Here is a 19,892-nt window from a genome sequence, read left to right on the forward strand (position 1 = left end):
ATGGAACCCCAAGATAGAACTAATGTACTCATATACACCATAATGAAACATTTTCTAGGAAGACCAATTAATATAATCTCAAGAATACATGACCAGTTAAGTAACCTTAGATGCCCAACCTTGAGTATTTTAAATGGTATAAAGATGTTTTTATGTCAAGAGCAATGATAAGAGAAGATTGTAAGAAACTTTTTTGTGAAGAAAAATTCATAAATGGCCTCCCCAATTTATTTGCCCATAAAATTAGAGAAGTTTTAAGTAACCCGACAAAAAAAAAAAAAAAAAAAACAATTGACTATGATAATCTCACGAATGGAGACATCATAAGTATAATAAACAAGGAAGGATTAAAGATGTGTATAGACATGAAAATTAATAATCAAATTAACAAAAAAAAAAAAGAAAGCTAAATATGAAATGAGAAAATTCTGTGAACAATATGGATTGCCTTCTGTAGCCCCCCATCCAGGAGAAAAAGTAAAGATAAATATTTCAAAAAGTTAAAAAGATATTACAAGACTAATTACAAAAAAAGAAGAAATTATTAACCAACGAAATTTTATAACACAAGAAACAAATATTACAAAAATAACTAGAAAGATAAAAGTAAAGTAAAATGTAAAAAAACAAGTCATTACAAAACAGAATGAAGAGTTAAAGATAAGATAAACCAATTACAAATGTCTCCTGGAGTAAAAGAAAAACTCTATAAAATCTTAGAGTTAAGAGAAACTTCTGATAGTGAAATTTTAAAAGAAGATACTAGCTCTATAGATCTGACGACAACAGAAGTAGAAGAGTCTAATAGTCCAGATATTGAATTAGGATGTTTTTAGATACATGTTCCAAGAACAAAACAATATCAGTATTAAGTAAACAAGAAGAATGACAAATAGATTTATTTAATTAACAGAAAAGGTCGATGACAACGAATTAAAAGCTAATACCTTAAAAAATTTAAGAAATTACTTAGCAAGGAAGAAACAAAAAAATAAATCTAAATAAAATAGTAGATAATTTCTTTCAAGGAAAAAAAAAAAAAAAACCCATTAACCCTTCAGCATCTACAACAAGAAATAAGTTAGATTAAGAAAGAAATAATGAAATTAAAGAATGAAAATAAAAAATTACAACAAGAAGTAACAATCTTAAAGACTTTAAGCAAGATAAAGATGACATTCCCCAAATGAAATCTATTCAATTGGGGACTAAGAAAATTTTCTAGAAATAGTCACAAGAATGAATTTTGAAATGGCATGCTAAAGTGGAAATGGTTATTAATAAGGAATCTAAATTTGACGTAATTGCTTTAATAGACTCAGTAGTAGACCTAAATTGTTTCAAAAAAATGAACAGTACCAACTAATGGAAGAAAAATGAAGATAGATTACAAATTATTAAATGCATATGTTTGAATAAAGATGAACATGCTTCAAGTTATCATTTGTTTTAATAAAAAAATATGCAATAAAACAAAGTTATTCTAAGAAATCCTTTTATGCCTGCTTTATCCATTCATAACAGACAACAAAGGCATTACCAACACCGTCTTAGGGCAAGAAGTAAAATCTGAATGCACAAAGAAGCCAGAACCTAGAGAATTGCATACACTAAAAGAAGTATCCATCTCAAGAAAAATCAATCTCATACAAAACAAGACGAAATACTTAAATTATTTAAAGGAAGAGATTAAATACAAAAGAATTGAATAACAACTAATTGATAAAATGTTTTAACAAAAGAATGAAATATTTCAAGAAAGAAATCAAGACGAAGTCTATTCAGACTAGGGCTGTACAAAACCCGGCTCCAACTGGCTGTCGGAGCACGGAACCAGCCGAAAATAGTAGAGAACCGGTCGGTCGGCGGTACAATTTCTTCAAAACCGAAGTAGGTCAATTCAGCAACGGTTTGACCCTGTGCTAAATCGATGAATCGGCCGATCCCATACTTATATATATATATATATATATATATATATATATTAAATTATACCTATCTAAAATGACGCCGTTTCACTTAGGGTCATTTAGGGTTTGTAGTTAAAAAAAAAAATGGTGAAGCCAAATGGCGCGTTTCATCCTAGGGTTTAAACATCCCCATGCACTTCCCTCTTCTTCTTCTTGACTTCACTTCACTTCGCACCCTCCACTCTCCAGCCCTCCACCTCCAGCTTTCCCTCTCCAACCTCCACCTCCACTGCTCCACACAGTTTGAAACTTCTAACTTCCCAGTTCCAGCCTCTAGCAAACGATGCAACCCCGGTATTTATAATCTCACTCCAATTCCATCACCCTCACAGTGTACCTCCAGTTTTTGTACTTAGTTGTTTTCAGCAAATGAATCCATCAAACCTTGAATGTACTTAGTTGTTTGTGCCACAAAAGTGAGTTTTCTAACATCTCAACATTATTCGCTTATACTCGGACAAACGTATATAGACATGTAATGAATGATTTTGGTGACTGAGTTTTGTTTAAATGATTTTAGCTTGTCTGAGCAAGGAATGTGATAGATCACATTGTCCTGATTTTCTTTCTAGCATTCACTGGAAAAAGGTAGATCTTTTAGGTATGATTTTCAGTTTTTGTAACTTTGTTCTCACTTGAAAGTTGAGTCTCTTCACAATTTGCAGTTTATCTTCTCATGCCAGCAAAGTCTGCTGCAAACCGATAAACCGAATGTGAATTGGCCAACAGCTAGTCCTGTCGGTTTTACCCCTTACACGGTTGGTTTCGGCTGGTTTTCTCCCTCAAAATGATGTGATTAGTCGGTTTCGATTTTCGCACAAAACCGAACCGAGGTAGTTGGTTTACAGCCCTAGTTCAGACATTCCTAATACTTTTTGGTACAGAAAGAAACATATAATAAAAATATCACACATAATAGATTTTAATGGGAAAAACCTCCATACTAAAGCCCGCCCAATTCAAATGAAAGAAGAACAATGAAATTCTATAAAACATAAATTCAATAACTCCTAAAAAAGGGAATCATAAGAAAGAGCAGGTCTGGTCATGCTCAGTCTTTTATGTACAAAACAAATGCTGAATTGGAACAAGGTGTACCAAGGCTAGTAATAAATTACAAGCCACTAAACAAAGTATTAGAATGGAACTAAACAAAGTATTAGAATGGATTAGACATCCAATTTCAAATAAGAAAGATCTGGTCAATCGGAAAGACAAGCCATTATATTTTTCAAGTTTGACATGAAAACTAGATTTAGCAAATACGAATCCATGAGAAAGATAAATACTAGGACTTCATTTACAACCATGTTTGGACATTACGAATGAAATGTAATGCTATTTGGATTAAAAAAATGCAAGAAGTGAATTCCAGAATATAATGAATGAAACTTTTAGCCCATTCTCACATTTTTCAAAGTATATATAGATTATGTCCTCATCCATTCAAAGTCAATAGAGGAACATTGGGAACATCCAAATGCTTCCTTAGAAGTAATAAAAATAAACGAATTAGTTGTTTCAACAACTAAAATAAAGTTATTCTAAAACAAGATAACATTCTTAGGGTACAATATTTATGAAAGAATGATCAACCCTATAGATAAAGCTATCTAGTTTTCTGATAAATTCCAAAATCAAATTCTAGAGAAAACCCAACTCCAAAGACTTTTAACGTTTGGTTACGCAGTTCAGATGAGATGAGATGAGATATTTTGTTGAAAGTTAAATAAAATATTATTATAATATAATTTTTCTTGAGATTTGAGAATGTTGAATTATTTATTATATTTTGTGTCGGAGTTTGTAAAAGTTGTAATGATTATATGAGATGAGATGAGATAGTTTAGTTTTGTATAATCGAACCAGCTAAGATCCTTAAATTACATTTCAGAGTTCTACCAAGATTTCAAAAAAGGTACAAACCTTTGTTTGATAGACTCAAAAGTAATCATCCACCATGGACAAAAGAACATGCTTCCTTGGTCCAAGAATTAAAAAATATGTCAAAACACTACTCTGTCTTGGCATTCCCTCTACAGATTCCTTCAAAAATAATAGAAACAGACGCCTCTGACATAATTTATGGAGACATCCTCAGACAAAATCTTGAACTTGAATCCCTAGAACAATTTTTTCGATTCCATTCTATCATATGCAATTTTGCTCAAAGTAATTATAGTACTATGATGAAGAAAATTTTATCTATAGTATTATTTGTATCAAATTTTCAGCAAGATCTTTAAAACCAAAAGTTTTTAATAAGAGTCGATTGTAGAAATGCAAAATATGTCTTGGAAAAGATGAAAAAATATATCATCAAAAGAAGTTTTCGCAAGATGGCAGTCCATTTTAAGTATGTTTCGTTTTGATATAGAATATAAGAACTCAATTCCTGACTTCCTACCTTGTGAATTTTTACAGAGAGAAAATGAGTGAAAAAAAAACCATCTTCCTCACAAAGTAAGAGTAAAACCAAAACATCCAAGAAAGAAGAGTTTGAAAAACTTGTAGACATCGCTGGACATGGTATAGAATACCAGCCAAGTCTCCCCAAGTTATTATTCAGTCAAAACAGATTTCAAGTCCTCAAGCCAATTGCAAGACCAACCCTTGGACCAATTGCCAGACCCACCTATGAGTTTGCTTTGGCTTCCTCAGCAAACATAAGTTTAAGACCATCCACCCAGAAAAATCCATACCAGGATGTGGATTTTGAAACTCAACCAAATACTCAAAGAATGCCTTGTATCCCAAAGAACCAGTCGTTACACATTCTCAAGTAGTATACAAGTAACCTATTTAGAATAGAACCTGATCAAATTCACATAAAAGATCGAAGAGACTTAGCCAAAGATTTTTATCCTCTGAAATGGTATTTTGACCCACCTCACCGAGTTAAATCTATCAAGTATTACAAGTCAATTCTTGAACAAGCTAAGTTAGCTGTTTTCAACCCCATCATGAACAAGTTTGACCCTACAGGTCGAAAAATAGCAATATTCCACAAGTTGTACATTTTAAGTATAATTTTCAAAAAATAATCGGGAAGTCACCCATCTGTCCTCGAGAAACTAAAAAATTTGAAGAATCATTTAGTTATTATGACTAGAGGTGCAAATGATCCAGTCCGATCTAGTTCGGTCCGGTCCAGCAATTGACCGATCCAGACCGAATACCCATAGGGACCGGATCGGACTGGTAGTTCGGTCCGGTCCAATTTGTCCTGCCTAATTTTTTTTAAATCAATTAATAAAAAAATTTTATTTAAAATACTAAATTAAATTAAGTAATTTATTAATGTGGATTATGTAACAAACTCAATAAAAAAAATATTTTATATGGTCAATGATAATAAATTAGATGAAAATTACATTATTAATTTATATAATTACTATATAATTAACTAATTGATATTATATATTAGTTAATTCATAGAATATTAACAAGTGTTAATAACATATTTAAAATTTTATATTGTTAATTGTACAATTATTATATAAATAATATATATAATATTTTTTTATTTTTATTTTTTATTCGGTCAGTCCGGTCCGAGAAATCTCCACCTCGGGACCAGACCGAAGACCAAAATTCCCTTACTTATTGGACCGGACCGGACCGGACCATACATGTTTTCGGTCCGGTCGGTTTCTCAGGTCTGGACCGACCGTTTTACACCCCTAATTATGACTATATGGAAGCATGGTTCAAAGTCCTTCTCTACCAAAATGAGACCTACACTCATTCTTGATTTTTAAATCTCGACAACTTCAAAAGTAAAATTTCAAGTTGGTTTCTAAGATGGTGGACTACCTTTGGCCCCGTCATGGAAATCTACCCGGAAGAATTACTAGAAGTCATCAGACAATTTTCTACTATCCTCCAAGTTGATAAACACGGTTCTCAATTTCCTACTTCCCACATTTTCACAATATAAAGTCTTATGAATACTAAAATGAGAATTTACTAGAGAACAAGATACTTGAATAAGAAAATTATACGTAAAATTGTGGGATTAGTTCATGTTTCACGAGTTATCATACAAGTTCAGAAAGAATTTCCATCACTAACATACCAGTCCAAGTTCCTTGCAAAAAAGGGACTCCAAACAATCGTGTCTTCAGCCATGACCCAAGTCAAAACAAAGGAAGACATTGCAGATCTTCTAAAAGAAGCCCTGTTTCAAATTGAAGGAGCACAAAATAATACATCTTCGGTCTGATCCTCAGCATCATCTTCAACAGGTTCAAAACAAGAAATTGAGTCATCAATAAAGCTTAGCCAGAGTCACACTCCTAAAACTAAGCTCAATTCACGACTCAATGAAGTTTTCCAAGAAGCACAACATCCCTATTCTTATCTGGCTGAAGATTTTTTACGTTGGAGGAAGACAAGGTAAAAGTAAAAACTGTAACAAAAAATCAAGTAACCAACATTATTCATAGAATAGTAAAATCCAACAAAATACTAATCATGAACAGTGTATTATCTTGTGGTCAAATTTGCCTCAAGTTTGCAGAAGATTTTTGTACTAGAGATTATTGCTACAAGACAATAAACTCTCAGTGCTACAAGTTAGAAACAAAATAATTTGACAGAAGAAAAGGCAAAGTGACCGATGCAGGAATCTTCATAGCACTACCATGTTAAAGTAAAAATGTAAATAATTTGAGAAAAGAAAAAGAAAGACCACAGCTGGAGGAATCCAGCAAGCATTCCCAGTTCTCGGCCCTATAAAAGGGAAGAACAATAAATGAAGAGGGACACAATGAAAAACACCAGTAACCAAAGAGCAAACTATAAAGAGAGAAAATCAGAGAGAAACTACTCCCTTATTTTCTTCATGTATCCCTATTCGTTTGAACCAAAAGTTGAAATCTGAAGTGATGTATTTCAATAAAGCTTAAGGTTGTAAGTAATCTTGCTATTCTAAATAAAAGGAGAATCTTAAAGTATATTTATTGTTTACCTGCTTATTGTTCACCTGCTTTATATATTATGTTGATGTTTATTACTTGCTTTAAGTATTATGTTTACTATTTACAAAGTCATTAAATTATTAAGAGCATCCATGCCTCACTTCCATCATAAATTGAAGTCTACTCCCACCAATTTGAAAATATCTTCCACCCTAACCTCCAAGATACTCAATGTCATATGCGGACAAGTATCTTCCCCTATGACCGAAGATGAACTCCAACAATTCCATTTAAATTGCATGGTAGCCAAGTTTAGTATCAGAGAAAAGAAGAAGTATGGCATAAAAACATCTATATATTTATAATTTGAACTTTGCAGCATTTATGCAGGCGAAGAGAGTCGCATATATACGAATAAACTCTTTAATTTTGAAAGAGTAAAGTAATTTTTAATCAAATTTTGGTGCTTTATTATTTTCAATTGTCTATCGCGTCCTCACAAATTTTTATTACTAGTTACTAAATGCAGATGTACTTCAATATAATTTTATTTATACAGTTGTCTAAAAATTTTACTAAATTTCAGCAAAAGAAACTTATATTTTATTATTCTTCATATTTATAAAAGCTTTTATTTTCTTGAAAATAATAATATTCATACAATTATAAAACTTATTTTACGATCAATTCATGTGACATTATCAATTAATAAATATATAAATGTTAATTTTTTATTTAAATTCCACATTTTTCATAATCTCGTTGTAAAAAGGTTGTGGCAAAAATGTGAAAGACTGTTTAAAAGGTTGCAACTGAAATCATGTGTGCTAAAAGAACTGCTTGAAAAAAATTACTTCAGGTTACCAATGTATGCATAATTCCTACATTTTGTGCCTGCTCAAGCCAAACCTAAGAATGGGTAAGTTAGCCAGTCCAACATTTAAAATGTTCAACCCAAAATTCAGTTAGGATTTATTATGCATCAACTACTATTCACACTCGCACCCCACACTTATAGTTTTTTCATAGGGTGTGAGTGTGTTTTCATAGAGTATAAAGATATTTTTCATAGGATATTAGGTGGTAAATAATGGCTGATGAAAATAATTTTTCAATCCAGTTTGTCTTAAGATCGAACCTGATGTGCTAATGAAGCAGCACAATTAGTAATTACCATATGAAGACACTAAATGGGATTTTTTGTTCATTGATAGCCTAGAAAATTTAGCAACCAACAAAGCCCAAGTTGTTGATAAACCTCAACTAGGTTGAATTTCTCAATCTATGTCAATTTGCTAATCTAGCTACTTCTTTTTTCCCCTCTTTCTTCTTTCAAGAAAAATAAAAAAGAAAGTTACTATGATTTATGGGGTTACAAGATTCATTATAAATCCACCCTCTGCTACCAACTCATTTGAAGTTCATTTTTGTGTATAAATATCTGCTAAGAAACCTCCAAAACTCGCATTTACAAAGTGTAAACTCACATAGAGAAACCTCTGGGAAGATCTCCTTGTTCAATAATCCTTAAGTTAACCCTTCTCTTGGAAAAATATGCATGCCATAACAGAGCTGTTCAAGTTTATGTGGAGCTATTTTTGCTTTTGAAGAGCTGAATTCAATTATCACGGGTACAACAAATTGTATCCTGGAAGATCTTGTATTCTGTTAACGTCTTCTAAAGACAGCTCTCTTTCCAGCTGTGTCCTTGTTACCTGCAATACCTCCTGAACAAGTGGGAAGAAAATTAGTACTACACCGGAGTGCCAGTCAAAAACAAACACATCAAACTAGTTGAAGTGTTCCGGGGTGTCAGTTATGGTAATTATTGGAACTTATAAATTCATTGGTCAAACAAGACTAGAAGAGAAGTTGCCAGGGAAAAAAAAAACAAAAGCAAGAACTTAAAGAATATATTAACTGGGCAAAAGAGAAGTATATTGGACCTTGTTCAGTTCAGAAGAGGCAATGCCTGTTAGGGAGTAGGATTAGAGTCATCATTATTATCCAAAATTTATATGACTATTGGAGAAGTAAATTTGGGGGATCTTCTCAGATAGGTCACAAAACATCACATGGCATACCAGAAAGAAATACCGTTCGAAACTTAATCCCCCTTTATGTGGTGGACAAAATTCAACAACATGCTTTCTTCTATTAATCATCCTTTGTCTCTTTTACTTTCCTTTTAATGCCCCTCTTTAGATGCAATTTTGAGACATCATCGTGCTGTTACCAAACTCTATGACTACATATTGTACAGATAAGGAAGCTGTGATCCTCTATAGTAGGAAAGGGCCTGTGCATATTTGCAGCAGGAAGCTAAATTTATTGTTCCCAGACTGCAAATCTAAGGAGCAGTATCTATATGTTTGCCCTGACTTTGAACTTCTTGAAGAGAGAGAGAGAGAGTGAGGGAGAGGGAGAGAGAGAGAGAGAGAGAGAGAGAGAGAGAGAGATTCTACATTAAAATCCATGTAGGAAGCATGCATTGCAAGCCATTGAGCATCCATCATTTCGAAAGCAATACAAAATAATTCATCAAAGGCTCCTTCATCCTCTGTCATTGAGAATATGCAAATCATGAGCAATTGAAGTTCAGAACAAAAAAAAACAGGAAGCAGAATTTTTCCATTTTCTGAGGCAGATTTACCTCCTAATAATTTAATGAAATTGATCCCTGGAAGGCATCGTGGTTTAACTGCAAAAGAGACCAAAAATTGATCATAAAACAATGCTTGAATCTTTTATTCTCCCATGATATTATAGTCACAAAAAATGAGTGTACTCAAACTTGATGCATCTGTAGATTGCTATCAAAGGAAATAGGAAGGTAAAATTCTGTTCGCATTTTGGCTGCCACAATAATTGAAAACATTAAAGATGCTTTAAAATAGTCATATGCAATGCAAGTCTTAATTCTACTTTGTTTAACTGTGTTAGGAAAAATATATTCAACTCAAATGAATGGAAGAAGGTAGAATTTGTTTGTTGTTTTCACATTCTATACAAATAGTCAGTTTTAATGGGAAAAAATGACAAGATAATGGTATCAGATGATGATCAGATTTGTCTACAAACCTGAGCTTAGATCCAACATTTGAATCAACATAAATGATACATTAATGCCAGCAACAGCAAATGGGTATTCCCAAGCTGCTCGGATCCCTTCCCGCTTGAACAATAACCTATGGAAAGATTCCTTCATTTTGATGTTTCATATTATTAGTGATAATTTTCTTTAGTGTAAAGACTTCAGAAACCAAAACAAAGCAAATTCATAAGAGGTGGGAGAAACAACAAGACAGAACTTTTATGGTATAATTTTCAAAGGGAAATAATATAGAGAAGGCATACCGGATAAGTCCTGGCAAAGAACAGCAAATTCTCAAGGGAAATAAAACCGCAACCCCTAAGGAAAGCACGACAAATGAGCCGAAATACTAATAAAGTTTCTAATATTTCTTATTATTCATTTGTTTACTATTTATATTAAACTAAACAGATCCACTTTATAGGCACCAACAAGGCACTAGCAACATTTTCATTTTGTTTCAAGTATTTTCCAGCGCTCTTATGGTACTTGTTTGGCATCATTACAACCAGGATCTAGACATCAAGATGCTTATTACATCTCCAGCAAACCCACATGGGTTTTAAAGCCACCACCAGTATTGATCATGGAAGATGGAAGTCACAGCCTTTCTTGAAATACAAGAAGAACTATAAAATTTATTCAAACATCCCAATGGCTGCGAGTAATTAAAGTGACACTGCTTGGTCCTAGTTAAAAACATGGTAGGGTTGACCCATTTTCATGTACCGACTATTCATGCTACTGAAGATACCTAATATCTATATCTTCATATGCTCATATTACATGGAATGATTAATTTAAAACACTTCATTCCTTCTTTCATGACTCTCAAGCCACTTCATTTGGTTAACAGTTGATTTGTCAACACTAGATTGAAAAGGGACCAGCTAAAATGTAACAGTAGCTACCATTAAAGTGATATAACCCCACCTAAAGTCAGTTGATGGATTTGGACCCTGCCACCCCATATCTTTCCATTGGTCAGAAATTAAACCTTTGAGAGCAATATTTGGAAAGGCAGCATGCCACAATGTTTTAAGTGCTTCCTGTTAATAACAAAGGATAAGCATATTACTGACACGTTGTTATTAGTAATAACAAATCAACATGATAAAAAACTAAAAGCTATAACCATGTGCTCCCAATTAAGAAACCATTGGAGAAGACAAAATATGCTGATATGGGAATGTGAAGTAACTGTAGCTAAACTAACTCCAACAAGAAATTGATGTTCCATTTTGTGTTCCTCATGATGAAAACCAATTCACATCAAGGATTTTGGATTTCTAAAGCTAGTTCTCGAAACAGTAAACCGAAAGAGAGAGAGAGAGAGAGAACGGGAGGGCTTTTGCCTACAAGGGTTAAGTTTCTTGTTGATGGTTCAGAAATAAAGATGACAAAATAAATGGTAAGAATTTCATCAGAATTAATTTTGGTACACGCTGAGCTCGATATTAGGGGATAGTATTCTGAATAAACGAAAATAGCCCAAGCATCATGAAAAATACTTGATGATCAGGGTGGGTCTCGTCAAATGGTACTTGTAATCGTTCTTGGAGCCTCTGAAGTCTTTGTTCCTGGTACCAAGTTCAAGAAAGAATACTGATAAGTTTGGGGAAGTTGAGAATGCCAACTAAAGTGAGATCAGCTCGCATAATTGCAAAGACCATCAAAGCCAACTATGGATTGATATTCTAACAAGGAAATAATAATTCATTAATTTTTCAACTTGAACTAAAGCAGTCATGAAACGACAGAAATTATTTTCAAAAGTTGAAATGTAGACAGGCAGAAATCATGCAGGAAATATACTGCAATTTCATATTAAGAGATGGCTCATGGAAGTGTTTTCTCTGTTAATAAACACAAGATTAGAAGCAAATGCAGCCTAATCAGAGAATGGAACAAAGTACTCCATTAACTTTCCCATTTACCTGAATAGGACTCAATGAGTAGTCAATAAACTTCACATGACGCTTGTTGCTCGAGCGGTGGAAGAGTCCTCCTACCCATGATCGCGGTCCCACCATAGCAGCTACAACCATGAAATGCTGATCAGTAAAAAGATTAGCATTCATGATGAACTCAAGCTCAAAAGAATAATTGGCATTCAAGATGAACTCTTTTTTCTTCTTCCCATCTAAAAAAAATAGAAAGAGTTCATCTTGAATGCCAATTACCTTTACCTTGATCTAATGACATCCCATTCAAAGAACCCTTAATGTGAGAGGTAAAGATATTCAGCCAGTACAGGATATGAAGTGTAGGCATCAAGTAAATAGTGAAATTCCATGCAATTAAATTGAAACAAATTAAAGACAGCTAATTCATTGAATTTTTATAAATCAACAACAGGAAGGGTACAGGAATCCCTACTCACCAAAACATTGAGTCAACTGCGTTATTACATGAGTAGAACTATGTGACCATTCATGCCCTTTATCACCCTTCCGTCTCCAATAAATTTCATCCTGGTCAACCTAGATTTCAGATTTTAAAGAACCTTTCAGTATAAAGTAGATGCAGAATTCAAGTGACTAGACACAGCAGAGTGATCTGCTCAACTGACATATAGCTCTTGTACAATAGGTTGACATTTCATCATGTAATTCGCTAAAAATCAACAACTATGAGCCAAATAATACTAAGAAAACAACTGTAGTAGTCTTAGCAACATATAAAATCACTAAAATTGGACAAGTAAGAGCCAAATACTACGAGGAAAACAAATGCAGTAGTCTTGTGCCAAGGTTTAGCAAACAAACACAAAATTGAGCTCATGACGAAGAAAAGTGGCTTTGGGACTTTTTAGAGTGCTGAATTTCTAGAATTCCAGAAAAAAAATGAGACTCAAACAACCAAGTCGGTATCATAGGCAGAAAGTGCTAGCAACGGCAGATGTTTTCATACAGGGTGACAAATAAACCAAATTAGCAAAAAAGATTGTGTCATTAGGGATTCCTAGGAAACCAGAACAAAGCAATCGAATTATAGCAACAAAAGCCAATTCGTATTACAGGCAGAAAAGCAAGCAACAAATAATTGCAAAGCTGATTATTGTAATTCATAATTTCAGACGTATTTTAATCAGAGGGCACAAAAGCATTACTAAGAGACATTAGCAACAAAGGCATTTTTAAGCAAATGATTACTCCTAAGAGGCTTATAACCATCAACATTGCCCTGAAATCAATCCAAGGTCCTGTGGCGAGAGAGAGAGGGGGGGATAGAGATGGGGTTTACTCTGTGAAGAGAAGAACAAGAAGGAAAGCATTGTCTGCGTCTCCTTAATCTCATGAGGAGACCAAAATCAACAATGAAATTCTTTCAAGCATTTTAACCCAAAGCAGAAGGCCTAAAGACAGTTTTTGGAGAAAGGGGTGGCATATCATTGCACCCAACTCATACTCTCCTATTTTCAACTCCAAGAATTTCAAATCCCCATCTTTCTCCCTTATTCTTCCTCTCTACCCATCACAAGAGAGAGAGAAACTCATGAAATGGAGTGAAGTATCAATACAGGTATAACAAGAAAGCCACAGTGAATAAATTTATTTCGGAAATGAAAAGATTAAAGCGCAATTAAAGGACCACTTTTACATCACTTCGCTATTGCAAAAAGCTTTTCATGTAAAGAAGATTCAAAAGTTGGAAAAAGTGGAGGTGGGTATCTCTCCGCATAACATCAATATGGATACAAGACAAAACTAACATACCCACGATCGCACAAAGAAAGAAAGTTAGAGAGTGAGAGAGAGAATGCAATGCAGGGCATAAAGTCATACGGAAAAAGTACCAGTTATGGCATCTGAGGCAACATGTTTGTGGTGGTTGTATTGGGGATGAGGCGGGGTCCACTTGGAGAAAGGAGTGGGACCAGAACTGGTAAAGGAAAGAAGAAGAAGAAGAAGAATGGAGACGGGGGTGAGGGGAGAAGAAGGAAGAATGGCATTTTTCTTATTTTCTCCGAGTGATTCTAACATACATACAAACACAACCAAGATGGGGTGTATTTCCGAAGGAATGTTGAGGGCATGTTGTGTCCTTCTCTGCCGTGGCATTGAAAACCAGCCAATCTCCTATAAACCAGGCTGAGCCGTAGCGGTCGGGGGTTGTTTCATTGATCTGTTTTGTTTTGTTTTCGCTGGCCCTTCTCCTTGGCCCATCTGCATGCCAACGTAATACATCGTCAACATTATTTGGAGCAGGTTGCTTCACATCAACTACGTAAGTTTGAATTCGTCCTTAAATTTCATTTTATCATAATTTGTGGGATGCTCTTCTGGTTTTTCTATCCTTTTCTTTTTCTTTTTTCCATTTCTGCACTCGGTCTTTTTTTTTTTTTTTAGGTGGTTTGGGGAAGTTTGAGCTCAATTCACACTTAACAGTATAAATAATCATTAGGAACAAGTTATTTCAACCAAAAATCCTTATCGATAAAAGGGATCTATTGTATTTTTTTATTTAATGATTAAAAAAGTAATTATTAATAAATTAGTATTTTTATTTTTATTTAAATATTTAAAGATGTATAAAAATTAGTTGAAATAAAAAAATGCACTTGCACTTGTCGTTCCAAACTATCAAGACCTTTAATCGGTGACGATAGCATGACTCTAATAATTATTCTGAGTCTCATTCTTTTATATAATAAATAAATTATTGAGAAATTATTATTATCTTAGTTACGAAGAGATCTCATAAAAATAAATCAATAAACTAACGTAACTTGATGTATATAATACGTTAGATTTAAAATTGTTTTATTGTAAAGTAGATTTAACTTATTTTATAAAGTTATATTAATTTGTAAATTTATTTTTATATAATCTTTTCGTAACTTTAATTAGCACTTGACCAAATTTTAAATTGATGAACATTTTCACGTTAGAAATCTTTTTTTTTTTTTTTTAAAGTAGAAATCATGATATTATATTTAAAAAAAAAAATAGTATTGCACTTCGCTTTTCTTTTAGGTTAAAAGCAAATCTAATTATGTTTTATTCCACCAACCATAACTAATTTGATGGGGCCACCTAGAGAGAAGGAACATGGGTCTCGCTCGACATACTAATCCCATTGTTCTTATTTTATTTCCTTCCAATTATAAGCGTTTTTAATTTATTGGTTGTAACAGCTAGGGTGTTTTGAGCAGACTCAGGTAGAACTAATTGCCACCCTTTATTTTCTAAGAAATAATATTTGCAGATTTAGGTTATGCAAATATTACATATTCTTTTCAAAAGAAATAGAATAAATATCAAATCATAGAAGAAAAATTATTTTTTAATGATAGATCCTAATTTTTTTCAAAATAGAATGCGCAAAAATTACATAGCCTAACACTATATTATTACTCTTCTTTTATATCACTCATTTTTAGTTTTAATGAAATCTCATTTAAAAATGAAGTTTTTTTTTTTTTCTCTTGTAGTTTAAACCTCATAATCATTAAAGTCATGACTTTAGTGATCAAATTGATTGTTGACCCATCTTGGCTTTTAGATCAGAAGAGTATTGGTATGGTACAACTACTCCATTCATAACTTTAAAATTAAAAATAAAAAATACTTACAAGCTAAGATAGGTCAACAATCAATTTGATCATAAATTTAAAAGCATGAAATAAAAAAGAAATATCAAAATAAATTAAATATATATTTATATATATGAGAAATGATTTATACAAACTCTTGTAAAAAGGTGGACCCTACCTAAAACAAAAGTAACAAAAAAAAAACTATTTATTATTAGTGAGACTCACTTTTTACAAATAGCTTGTTTACATGAAGCTTGCAGTACCTAGTATTATATATATAATATATATATATATATATAAAGAACAGCTGATAACATCTAGTATTAGGAAATAGGCATATTTTTCGAATACATATGGCTAAGAACGCGAGAAACAATAGTTACTGTTGGGAGTGTGCAAGTATCGTACAATTATTTTAAAAAAATAAATAAATACGGGACCTATATTAAAAAAAAATTAATTTCTTATTAGTAGACCTCACTCTTTTTCAAAATAACTGTACAACGCTTGCACACTCCATGACTACATGTAACATTACTTATATATATATATGCATATATTATTTCTTGATTAAGCCTCATGATCTTAAATGTGGGGTGCTATATACAGTACTTTTTGGATAATATTCAAATCAAGAACCTTGTGTCGTACTGTACGTTTGGAAACTAAATCAAATTCAACTCATCTCAATTTATCATTATAATTTTTTAAAATTCTAATATAAAATATAATAAACAATTCAATTTTTTCAAATTTTAAAATAAAAATAATATTTTAATAATATTTTATTATCTCAACTCAACTCAACTCAGTTTAATATCCAAACGTAACAGCTCATTTTTTGAGATCATATACTACTCATGCCATAATTCACTTCAACATTTCCAATTTCCATTTATAAGAAAAAGAAAATAGGTACAGTACTACTAGAGCTCGTGGCCTAACAATAATAAATTTAAGGAACAAATTAATCAATATCAATCAATGGTCGTGGACTATGACGGTAAATAATATAAATGATTGTCATGGACAAGGATCAGGATCCAGCAGCCATGGATCAGTTTTTGCAAATATCCCGCCCTCCATCATCATTTGATTGAAGTACTGGTGCATGCATGCATTTTAAGTCATCATGCAGTACTTCTACTCATGACATGATTTTCATATCTAATTAGAGTGATCGATCTTTATAAAACACAAGTTGTACGTTTCAGTTGTATAATATTTATTTTATTAAAATAGTTTTTTAAGACTTTATTTTAAATAAAATATATTTTTATAAACGAATAATATTTTTGCGATTTTATTGTACAAAAATCTCTTCAATTTAAGACAGAGTAAAAAGCTTAAAAAAATAAAAAATAAATAAAAAAAGATCGTTGTTTTTATCATTTCCTAACAAGAATCTTTGATAGGTTAGAAATTATTGGGGTCTCATGGGAAAAGTGATGATACGATATTTCAACTAAATATTATTCGCTCTCCATCGATCTTGTTTCGTGTATATAAAATGAGTAATATTATATGTAGTTATAGAATACGCAAGAGAAATACTATTCATCATCTCCACGGTCCATATCATACACCAATAAGAGATTTGTTATTTTTATCTTTTTATTTAAATATATATATTTATACATTAATATGTATGTACTTAAATAAAATAATAAATTATATGTTAGTGAGTGATGTAGGACACGATAAATAGAATTTTTTATTTCCAAATGTGAAATACTTCTTGTACTATAAATTTGGGATAACCTTTATTTCCAATATTGATAATAAAGTTTGATCTTGTGGTTGGCTTAGTTGACCAATTCTTAAAATTAGTTGGAGAGAGAGATCGATTAACTTTTTGAAAGCAAGAAAAATAAGGAAGTAATTATCATTCAGAAGGAGACATTCTCTCCCTATTTTCTCTCTTTTCCTTGGCAGTCGAAGACTCGAAGTTATCAAAAGAGAAAAACGATAAAAATGAAAGTAGATTTCTGGGAAAAAAAAAAAAAAAAAAAGCAAGTGTAGGGTCTAAACCTACTCAAATCATTTTAGATGGTTGAATATGGACATGATAGTACACAATCCAAAGCTCCCATTATATATGCAGGTCTAATATGGTCAAAGTGTCAGTGTTTTGGGGGGCTGAGCCTAACGCTTTAGGGCATCCATTATTTTCTTGTTAACAAGTTTCAAGCCGAGGCTATATATTAGTTGGAAGCAGAGACAAGTACTGGTTTGAACACAAAAATTATCTTATTTTATGTTATGTTATTATTATAATTTTTTTAAAATTTTTATATAAAATATAACAAACAGTTAAATTTTTTAAATTTTAAAATAATAATAATATTAATAAAATAATATTTTCTTCAATTTATCTAAAATTATTTTATCTTATCTTAATATCAATATCTAATAAAGGGGACACGGACCCGGACCCGGACCCGGGCCTCTAAAAAAAAAACTTACTTGACACCTTTGTTTTTGCTCATCCAACTTTTAAACATACTATTTTATTCCAAACAAACTAGAATTTAATAACTCAGCTATGTTATTTTATATAATATTTTAACAGATCATAAAACTTCGATTCTTAAAAAGATTTATTAGAAAATAATATTTACTTTTCAATACATTTAAAATATAAAACATAAATAAAATATTTTTATTTGAAGCCATCATTAATGTTCTCTACAAATTTGGTGAAGATTTTAAATCATAATTTTAATTTTGATGTTTGCTAACTTTATACTTTATGTATACGCTTTTTAATTAAAAATTTGTATAAAAATCTTTGTCATTATGATTTTTGTTAAAGAGTTTTGCTACAAAGAAACCTGGTGTAACACATCATGATGGTATTAGCTAGATATATTATAACTTTAAAAAACTAAAAAAGACCAATAATTCTTTAGCATAGTTAACTTGGAAGGCTTCGCATCATGTGCTGGGTGTGTTTAAAAAAGGCATGCTAAATAGATTTTCTCTTTGTTGAAATGCCTATTTTATATAGGTTTTGATTTTTTTTTTTTCTGACTCTTAAATCATGCGCTTTTTCTTTATTTATTATCATTTTGTTAGTATGGTGATGCTTAAAAAATCCAATTGAATTATTTATTCCAACCTAAAATATTTGGCTCATCTAGAATTCTAATCCGGCTTCGTCCTTGATGAGAATTGCTGCGTATTAACGAAAAATGTTATAGACATAAAGAAATTATATAAAAATAAATTTATAAATTTATATGACTTTATATAATGATCTATTAAATCTATTTTATAATAAAAATAACTTTATAATTTATCGTATTGTATCGAGCATTAAAATATTTCTCTACATTAATTATGACTAGATTACACTAGCTTAGGCCTATTCCAAATTTTGGCACACAAAGCCTAGCTAGGCCGGCCAAATTTTCAGCTCGGATTTTGGAACAATCATGTAGTACTGGATTGCATGTATACAAAGTCTTTCTATATAAATTCTACATGTGTAAAAGAAACAAAGACTTGCACGGATTACTCTCTTTAATGTTCCAAATTTTCAGCTCGTTATATAGCATCTTATATACATGCACGGGTTTATGGAACATGCCATTGTTCAAGGAAACTCCCCCCTATACAATTTACCGTTAAATAGTAATCACCAACAATATTATCTAACCTTTATAAAAAATAAAAAAAATAAAAAAAATAAAAAAAATAAAAAAAATTATCTAACTGATAACTTTTTGAATAATAACTTATAAAAAAATTATATTTACAATTATAAAATGCGCAAGCGTTACACAATTTTTTTAAAACAAAAGATGAGTAAATACGGGACTTATATGAAAAAAATTAATTTATTAATAGTGAATCTTACTCTTTTTCAAAATTATTGTGCGACGTTTATACACTCCACTACTACTCCATGTACTCGCATTACTTTGCATGTCATCCACTAGAAGTACTGATCTACATGATCTCTATGTACGTACACTACGTACAAATAAACTTTCACCAAGTCTTAATTTAAAATGTGTATGGTAAGTGAGAGTATCTCAAGTACTCTCACTACTATTTTTTACTTTATTATTATTTTTTACTTACTTTTTTACTATTTATTATTTTTCACTTACTTTTTATTACTATTTAATATTTTATTATTATTTTTTCATTACTTTTTTATTACTATTCATAAACATTCTCAAAACTTCTAAAGTATTATCATTATCCAAACTAAGGCATTTTGATAAAACATAAAACAGATTGATTATTGATGATGGAAGAAGAAATTAAAAACATCCATGAGATCATGGTACTAAAATTTGATGCGTCAACCTATGAGATAGACAAGGTAGACAATATATATTTGATGATGATGT

At 31.6% G+C, this 19,892-nt stretch overlaps 1 protein-coding gene across 3 annotated transcripts; it reads right to left on the reverse strand.

Annotated features, from left to right (window-relative positions):
• Positions 1–8,275: 8,275 nt before the first annotated feature.
• On the reverse strand, positions 8,276–14,072 carry LOC121251442 (ELMO domain-containing protein A-like). Of its 3 annotated transcripts, none has more exons than XM_041150703.1 (10): positions 13,786–14,072; positions 12,370–12,469; positions 11,924–12,024; positions 11,498–11,566; positions 10,920–11,035; positions 10,250–10,304; positions 9,974–10,094; positions 9,546–9,593; positions 9,358–9,452; positions 8,276–8,619 (listed from the first exon to the last, which is right to left on the reverse strand). In XM_041150703.1, exons 3-10 carry the CDS (start codon positions 12,017–12,019, stop codon positions 8,518–8,520), a joined length of 702 nt encoding a protein of 233 aa, XP_041006637.1. In that variant the 5' UTR covers positions 12,020–12,024; positions 12,370–12,469; positions 13,786–14,072; the 3' UTR covers positions 8,276–8,517. The 3 variants fall into 3 exon arrangements, with proteins under 3 accessions (XP_041006637.1, XP_041006638.1, XP_041006636.1); XM_041150704.1 differs by lacking the exon at positions 13,786–14,072 and adding an exon at positions 13,706–13,768; XM_041150702.1 differs by lacking the exon at positions 13,786–14,072 and adding an exon at positions 13,233–13,674.
• Between the last annotated feature and the right edge of the window lie 5,820 nt (positions 14,073–19,892).

The sequence above is a fragment of the Juglans microcarpa x Juglans regia genome, chromosome 2S (genome assembly GCF_004785595.1).
Source record: "Juglans microcarpa x Juglans regia isolate MS1-56 chromosome 2S, Jm3101_v1.0, whole genome shotgun sequence".
NCBI classification, from domain to species: domain Eukaryota; kingdom Viridiplantae; phylum Streptophyta; class Magnoliopsida; order Fagales; family Juglandaceae; genus Juglans; species Juglans microcarpa x Juglans regia.